At 35.2% G+C, this 9,010-nt stretch overlaps 1 protein-coding gene and 1 long non-coding RNA gene across 5 annotated transcripts; one reads left to right on the top strand and one right to left on the bottom strand.

Annotated features, from left to right (window-relative positions):
- Positions 1-485: 485 nt before the first annotated feature.
- Positions 486-2,269, top strand: LOC127904709 (uncharacterized). Its single transcript, XR_008058065.1, has 2 exons — positions 486-701; positions 1,022-2,269. It is a non-coding gene; the product is annotated as an uncharacterized LOC127904709 (long non-coding RNA).
- Positions 2,270-2,871: 602 nt separating this feature from the next.
- Positions 2,872-8,259, bottom strand: LOC7467941 (uncharacterized). 4 transcript variants are annotated; one of them, XM_006371800.3, is made up of 10 exons: positions 8,109-8,259; positions 7,690-7,856; positions 7,486-7,617; positions 7,326-7,376; positions 6,973-7,069; positions 5,520-5,566; positions 4,229-4,445; positions 3,583-3,712; positions 3,439-3,481; positions 2,872-3,111 (listed from the first exon to the last, which is right to left on the bottom strand). In XM_006371800.3, exons 1-10 carry the CDS (start codon positions 8,161-8,163, stop codon positions 3,034-3,036), a joined length of 1,017 nt encoding a protein of 338 aa, XP_006371862.1. In that variant the 5' UTR covers positions 8,164-8,259; the 3' UTR covers positions 2,872-3,033. The 4 variants fall into 4 exon arrangements, with proteins under 4 accessions (XP_006371862.1, XP_024446164.1, XP_024446162.1 ...); XM_024590396.2 differs by having other exon boundaries at positions 3,583-3,646; XM_024590394.2 differs by having other exon boundaries at positions 7,690-7,853.
- Positions 8,260-9,010: the final 751 nt, after the last annotated feature.

Genomic DNA, 9,010 nt, shown 5'->3' with positions numbered 1-9,010 from the left:
TATATTACCAAAATAAATTTGTAATTTGTAATTTATTACTCTAAAAACCAACAAAAAAGAAACAATTTGTTAAGTTTTTTTTTTATACAAATTCTATAAGATGTCTAAAATTTTTATACACATGAAGTAAGGAAAGAAAAATAATTGAAAAGTCTCGTTTGGACATCCATAAGTTCAAAGCAAGAGTAACGTCTTAAGCTCGAGGGCAAGTTTTTTTAAACCAAGGGAGATTGATGTAGAAGGTTTTAAAGAAAGCTTAATTGCAATTATATTTTTAAATTAAATAGTAATGATTTTTAAAAAATAATAAAAATATTATTTTAATACATTTTAATATAAAAAATATTTTAAAAAATAAACAAAATTACATTTTCAAACCGGCCGCGGGAGATCAGGAAATACAGAAATAGTAATGCCAAGCCACAAATTCCACGTGCCTTTCCGCATTCACTAAAATATGGTGATGTAAAAGTTTGTCACACGAGAATTCAACGGAATCTCCATGCAGACTGAAGAACCAAATAATTGTGATGGGGGCTCCCATGTCAAGATCAACGGGCATCAATTGATCGATCGTGCTGCCAAAAGCAAAAACTATAAAATGTACTTGAAAACATTACAAAATAAACTAATTTGCTCAGATGTTTCAATGTAGTTTTCGGTACTGTGGTGTCTCTAGTAGTTCACCATGGATTTCAACGGTGAATTTTTTTTAGTCATCATTTTTTTTTAATTGCATCTTTGCTTTTGGCTTGATGGTCTCTTTCCCTTAATATGGGTGTCATTTGTTCAGCTCTTATGCTAGGAGTTAGGAATGAATTCTTATTTGGTCAGTTTAGCTTCACTAAGGTAGTTAGTAAACTTTGAGCGTCTCTCTGCTAGAGTTTCTTGAATAATGCATGAGCTTCACAGTTTTATGATTGAAAAGCTGGAGAATGTTTTTGTCAGTTGCAATTGCTGGGGGTGCATTATCTTTGCTCAGAATTCAATGCTTTCTTCTTGTTTGTGACCGCTTTTGCAGACTGAGGTTGATCTGTTCGCTTCCCAACCTGCCAACCCTTCTGCAGTTCCTTCTACGTTTGACTTTTTTTTTCCGGTGATGAACCAGTTGTGCAACCCGAGATCAAGACTCCAAATCTGATCCACCAAACACTAATGTCAACGACCCATTTGCTGCAGTTCCGATGAACAATTTTGATGGTTCTGATCTTTTTGGTGCATTCACTTGTAGCTCCAATCCAGCTTCTACAGAATCAACAGAGAGTCCTGACAGTCTTAACAATGTGGATGGGGAGTCTTTGGCAAGCTCCAATCCTCGACAAAAGGAGGGTTTTCAGATGAAATCTGGAATGTGGGCAGATTCACTAAGCCGTGGGCTGATTGATCTTAATATATCTGCTCGTTAGCGTATCTTTCCCACTTGCTATTGTTACCTTTCAGAAACTTTCTCCATATGCATGCTAATTAAATGCGATTTACCTCAATTTTATTGTTTCTATTTTATGCTTTAATTCATGGGGTGAGAGGTTTTTTCTTCTTAAAACACCCATGAACTAATGGATAGGTTCTCAAGAGTGGCTCACTAAGAATCTTGTTTCATCACATAGATAGGCATCACCAGAACTGGTTGGAAGAGGCAATAATTTCTCCTCAGAACTTTACCTGTATACAATGACATATTGAAACTTTTGTTTTAACTTTTAACTTCACCGATGTTTGATGCGAGTGTTTTAGCGAGCTACCATTTTTCTGTAGATTTCTGGATATGAACTTTGATTCTGCATCTCCTGTCTGGCATTTCTCTTTGTCAGTCTGCAATACTTCATCAACACTGCACTTCTTGCTTTAAGGCCGCCCAGTCATAACTGTCTTGCCACTTGAACTCTACTTGCAGCCAAGAAGGTGTCCCTGGTAGATGCTGGTGTCGTGGGTGATCTTACTGATGGACTAGATGAAAGGGAAAATCTGGGTTTACATCTTCGCAGTCACAAGCAACTGGCGGAGATGACTTCTTCTCAGGCCTTGGGGGCCAACAATACCAATTTGGTAGTTTTTAACAAGTAAATTCTGTTAATTTGCCATCATGTCCGCATATTTTTTTGCCCATTTGGTAAAAATAGTTGAAGTGCTGAGCATATTGGCGTGCACATGGTGATGTGATTCCGCCACCGGTTTTTACTAGAACACAAAGATGTCTTTGTAAAGTCGTCCACCATTTTGGGAGTGCTGTTCGTACGTAATTAAGAGATCCAATTTTGTTGTTTTTTCATTTATCTTGTTTCTTCAAAAGAAAAAAAAAACAGAATTAACATTTTTTATTTATTTTAATCAATGGGTGACATGTTAACCCATTGACCGGTCCATTCAGGGTTGGTTGGACCCAGGTCAATGAAATTTTTATGACATCATAAAAGATGGGTTGAACCAAGTTCAACCACGAATGAATCTTAAAACTATATAATAATAAATTAATCTCAGTAAGATCACCCTACATGTAGCTTCTTAGCTTATACAAAAGAAAGAGTAGAATTTAATTATCCATGAAAGCGGTTCATGAGATTGGATTAAAATTTGTCACTCTACCATCCCCCCCAAAGAAACTGTTTCCATAAAGAACTAGGGCATGAAAAAGGTTAACATCCTGCACTAGATTTAAAGCAGAGAATTTAACATCCTATGGCTAGCCTTTGGAATTTACAATCAATCCCAACATCACGGTTTGGACTTCGAAAAAAGACAACCCAGTTGCAGGTGCGCAGATGGGTGAGATAGTGGCTGATAATAGCCATCCTTGAATTGGCAGCCAAAATTCTAATTTTTGGAATTATTCGCCTTTGAGCTTGCCTCTAAATGCAATATAGACACTGATAATTGTATCAAACCACATGAAACCCGCAAATCACTGAACAAATTAGCATTATCGTGATCAGATTGGGAGGCAAGTCATCGGAAGTCTAAGAAGGCAAATTTTGTCTCAAACTTGCCATTTTTACACTGAAGATTAAGTTGAACAAGCATGACAAATCCAACTCCCTAAAATATATCCAGCATTTTCCCCCTCAACATGGCTTCAGCTTTCCTCACTTGTTTCACCGGTCCTACTATGAATACCTACATGAAAATAATCAACATTTACCCACGGGGATGACAATGAATAAAATATTAAGTAAATCCTGAACACAGACCGCATGGATTATATTTTATGGCTTTGTTTTGTAAGTCTCTCTCTACTAAGGTTACTTTTCTTTAGATTAAAAAAAAAAAAAAAACACACATTATTTGACAAATAGAGTCGAACACTTCCTATTGTGGTTAGATACAAAAATCTCAAAGCTGGTCTCATTTTGCATTGACTTAAATCCCAAGTTAGCTGGATTTTGTCCAACGCTAAGTTGACCACCAGGCAGGTAGTTACCAACATTAGTATGATAGACTTACCTTGTCAGTTGGACCCTTTGCACCTCCAATGAAAATCTCCGCGCTGCAAAAAAAATGCACATGCAGGAAATTAAAGAACAGGAGAACAAATTGAATATAAAGAACGCAAAGGTTATGATAATGGGAGGGAGAAGAGAGACATACTTGCAAGATTCCTTTACTGACAAAATGGATGCTCCTCGTCTTCCAATAACACGTCCCATCTTTCCTGGGGGAACATCAAGAACAGAAAGGATTTCCTCTTCAGGAGCATTATCCTCGATGATGAGGTTATCTATGAGGAGAAGGCACAGCTAGATCAGTATTCAATTAAGAAGTAAAGCATCTGTATACTTTCCTAAACAAAGTCCATCCAGAATAGGTCAATTTATTTATTCACCCTTAGTTTAGGGTGCATGCTGTTGGAGTACTGGTAGCTTGCTCATACATAATCCATTCTTTTCCAAAATTTAGACTCCCATTCATGCATTGTACTTGAACTTTAAATCTCCTTTCAAATCTATACATGGTTAGTGACATTATCTAGTGGAAAATAACAAACTTACTCAATTGGAAATCCTTCCCCATTGTTTCCAACAATGGAAACCCATTGTTATATCAGATACAGTGTAGTGCCAAACTCTCCTATTTAAAGAGTTTGGCACCGCTTCTATCTTCTTTAATTAAATTTTTTCAATACAGCAATAAAAAATAAGACAGATGAACGAATTTCAAAGAGTTGGGTAATACAATTCCTCAATGATAGGGAAACAAGAGTAATGTACACTAATAGGTTGGTAAAACATAAAACCTGGAATAGGAGGGATATGGGGCCAATCAGCATAATCATTCTCATTGATGCAGAAGCATCGACAATACAACACCCCACGAACTGCAAGATACCATAAAGATCTCTGGTTGAGCTTTTCCATCATCTTATAATAGATGCGGAGAAGAAAGCGAACATCATCTGCAGCTGCATGGATCATCATTTCAGATAATGGCCTGTATGTCCAGAACATAGGATCCTGAAAACAATGGAAAGATAAAATAATGTAAGGAAACACTAGCTGTAAGACACCGCGCAGTAGTGTTGCAGCCGAGTGGGTGTGCAGTGGCTGGACAAATTTCTCTTACACTCTTAGAAAAGATGCAAGTACAAATAAACACAAAAAAGAAAAGAAAAAAACATAGTCAAAATCATAAAAAGAGAAAACCACAACTTGGTTATTGTAGTTTATCCAAATTACGAATTGATTTCCTCTATTCTGTTTGAATATTTTCAAATCTTAAAAAATGGTCAATCAAGTGATTTTTCTGAAAATACCATTCTGAAGAGTATTGCATATCAGTGATCATAAGGGTCTTTTCAGAACAAATGCACTTGATTGATCATTATTTAAATGTACAAATATCTTGTGTGGAAAATATTAGAGTACAAGAACACATTAAGTTTTTGATTAAGTAAAAATACTGGTGGTTATCTCTTAACAAAATGTTGAGATGTATTTCTTTTTTAATTTTCATGGGATGAGAATAAGTATGGAGACTCTAAATATGTCTCATTAAGGTCACTGGTATGATCTAATAGCTTGTGAAGGCTTCTACTGTACCTTCAACTAACCATTAGAAAAGAAACACCTTCACTTGCCAGTAAAATTTAACAAGACAAGGGGGACTAACTCTCTGGTGAGGTTCAGATGGTAAAGAAGTCACTTGTCTAAATGCCAAATGCCAGCACATCACAAAACTCTAAATTGTAAAACAGAAGCATTCTTCACCAATCTAGCAACAGAAAGATAGCATCTTAGGGGTGCAAACTTGAGAGGCAAATGTGTTCAAAGACAAAGAAACAGTAGAACCAACCTAGCAACAGAGAGATTGCTTATTAGGGGTGCAAACTTGAGAGGCAAACGTGTTCAAAGACAAAAAAAGAGTGGAAGGAAATGTTCCTGGCTAGTGCCACTTATTAGTTTATCTTCCCAAGACACCAAAACGTTTTATAGAAACAAAACAAGGCGGCAGAGAATAACTTTTCCAATATAGTTCTCTCCACTGTACTGGAGATAGGGATAGTGAGCATGTCAGATGTTTAGACTAACCTGTCGGAGGAGAACACGAACCTCTTCCTTCTCCAGATAAGATATGCCTGGCATTCAAATTCTCAAGATAAAAGTCTCAGAAATACAATGGATAATACAGGAATTCAATTTTCTTGCCAACTAGATACCACAAAGTATGTGCAGTTAAAAGGAAAAGCAAGCTGATATAAACATTAGTAGTTGAAGGTTTATGATATAAACAACATGAAGAAGCTTCTGAATACCTTAATTCTCAATCAATATACTCTAGCTTTTCTGTAAACCTAGTCTATTGAGGAATTCATTATTTACAAATTATGTTTTATTTAGGAACTAGAATATCGTTAGGAGTTTTATTTTACTTATGGTTTTCATTTTCTTATTCAAATTTCTATCTCCATTCAGTTTAGTACTTTTAGGGGCTTTGGTGCCTATAAGAAGAGCACATGTTCTATGTCATGGAAAGGACTTGAATGATGTAATTATGAGTATTTTGCTCAAGTTTGAAGGCTGTGGCTTAGGGTGTTTCTGTTCTTCTTTCCTCCATAAATGCTATTTTCTTCTTCTTCTTCCTTTTCTTCTACTTCTTTCTTGCTAAAGTAACCTCAGTTACTATTGACAGCTATGGTGAAAACCTTTTTTTTTTTTTCTAAATTCCTTCTCCAAATCTAGCTCATCATGGATCCTTTTTAGGACACAAATCCAAAGTTTTCCTGCATCAATTTAACTTAACAAGTCAAGTAAGAACACTCAAATATTACTCTCATATGGAATCCACTTTCAATTACAGAACAGAAACTAAGAACACTCAAATATTACTCTCATATGGAATCCACTTTCAATTACAGAACAGAAACAAGTGGTGAAAACTGTTAGGAAATGCTAGGGGAGTGAAAATAAGGTTGCAGTATTTAACTATTTATCAACTTTCTTATTAAGTGTTAATCAAAAGTAATCATAAGGTCTATCATACAACAGCATTCCCACTGAACAAGCAAACATAGTACATAGATAATGAAGCTAAATGCTCCTATGATGCAGATGTTAACAAAAATTGCCCCTACAGAAGTCAGAAGCCTCTTCATAGTAAGAATTGTGTCTCGGAGCTGCTTCTCAATCCCAAACAGCTTTAACCCCATCAGCCCGTTGCAATATGATTCCAATTGAATGCTGAAAATTTCAAAAGACCTTTCCCCCAATCTCTTTCTTTCATTTTTCTTTTTTCTTTTTTCTTTTTCCTTTTTGACAGAGCAGTTAAAATTTCAAGACACCCACATGCATAGTTAAACTATAGGCATTAATGCAACACTAGTCCTTAGCATGAGAGAAGGCAGGAAATGGTGTTAAGATTAGGGAGTTATCATCCAAATGTTTTATCAAGAACTTTTAGCAAGTATGGAATATATTCACACAAAAATCAAGTTATATGACCTGAAACGGACAATACAAATGAATACCACGACATATAAAATACCACAATAGCGTGGATCTGCAAGGAGGCCAACAAATGATATATAGTCATCAGGCAATCTAGTCCGTCCTTCTTGCTCCTCTATCTGAGAATAAGCAATCTACATGCAAAATAACAAATACATATGCACATTAAAATGACAGCTCCGGATTGATAATTCTTAATGCCAGTACATGCAATTTCCATCAAATGATAGTGAACTCAAATGCTGACTCAGAAAACAAAAGAGAGGCATAGCTGCATCAATAATGATCAATCCTTGCTAAAAGCAATTAGTAGAGACAGCAATGCAAACCTAAAGCGAAACTGAAAGAAACCCCAGAGTAGAACATCAGTTCCAACTATCAGTTACTCACCTGGGTATCAACAACATTGTGCAACTTGATGCCAAACTGAAAATATAATGCCTACAAAATAACAATTGATATTTAACTACGTAAAGGAAATGTTGGTAATTGTGCATATCATAAAAGCTAGTACGGTATAGAATAGAATGGAACATGCTCAATTAGAAACCTCGCTATCCCGTTTGCAGTCATGGATAACTTTTGTGATGTGACTAGACTCGAGCGCAGGCTTACATGCTCTGATGAGAGACTCTCCACCCTTAATGGCATCGACCAAATATATAGCATCCGGAAAAGCAAGCTGCCAAAATTATGAACTTGTGGATATCTCAATTATTATGGGTGAAGAATAAAGGGTAAATCATTAGTTTACCTGCATAATACAGAGAGTTCCATGGCGACAAAGATCAACACCCTCACAGTCAAACCCAATGATCAATTGCTTCGCGGCTGAAGGGTTAAGGAACTCGGCCGGAAGTTGAGAAGGCTCGGTCACAACATGTATCGGAACCTCATGATCTAGTGGTTTACCACCGCCTGCTATGCTTGCATTAATTTTTATCATAAAGATTGCAAAACGAAAGCTAAATTATATATAAAAATTATGTCCATTAAGCCTGTAATTAATCGGTGATTTATCTGCTAAAATCAAATAATCATAAATTCATTTTGATCACGTACAACTTATAAAATAACAACAACAACAACAACGACAACGACAACAACGTAGAATCGCAAGCACAAAGATTAAATTAGTGGATTAAAAAAAGGTAAAAGGGGAGGAGGAATTACCGGGGTCGGAAGGGAGAGGAGTGTGAGTCTGGTGAGAAGAGGAGGAGGAAGCCATGCGATTGAACCATCAAGTTCTATGATTACTATTATTATTATTTTAATACTTTTAAACGCACCTGTACCCGTCTTTTCGAAATGGAGGAGCGTGAGAGAGCTACTGTAGTTATTGTGGTGTGAAGGATAAAGGAAAAGCCCAGGCGAGAAATCAGCACGTATTGGGCTTGGACAGAGAGCTCATTGGGGCCCATAAAGGTCACACCAAATACTGGGCCTTCTATTCCTTTCTTTCTTGGGTCTATTAAGGGCCCCTTACAACTTGCGACTCAGTTAGAGTACTAAATGCATAATATGCCCGCTTAAGGTAGAAATTATTAGTAAGTTTTTTTTTTTTTTTTTTCATCGATGCGTTTTATGTTTATACTAGTTTTTATTTCCAAGATATCACGAGTAGTTTTTAAAATAATTTATTATTTAACTATATTATAATGAAAACATACATTTCTATTTAGATTGAAAAAAAAATCTCATTTGATGAATTTTCAATTTTTTTATTAATGCATTTTTTTTGTTTTTAAATAGAAATGAGAATATCATGATTGAAAATTCATCAAATTTAAAATTCAAATTCAAATAGAAATATATATTTTTTATTTTTTTAATGCATTTTTTCCCAAGATATCACGAGTAGTTTTTAAATTTTTTTATTAATATCATGTTTTTTGATTTTAAAAAATAAAAGTTACTAAAATAAATATACATAAAAATCTAGATAATTTGAATTTGAATCAAGGAGGAAAAAGTGTATCTCTCTTACCTTGTTAATTTATTTCTTTTTTGTTTTGGTGAAATTTTTTTTTATTACAAACTAGTTTTTTAAATAGAAAATTATCATGATATAAAAA

The sequence above is a fragment of the Populus trichocarpa genome, chromosome 18 (genome assembly GCF_000002775.5).
Source record: "Populus trichocarpa isolate Nisqually-1 chromosome 18, P.trichocarpa_v4.1, whole genome shotgun sequence".
Classification (NCBI taxonomy): Eukaryota; Viridiplantae; Streptophyta; class Magnoliopsida; order Malpighiales; family Salicaceae; genus Populus; species Populus trichocarpa.
Note: the sequence above shows the minus strand (reverse complement) of the source record. Positions and strands in the feature narration are given on the sequence as shown.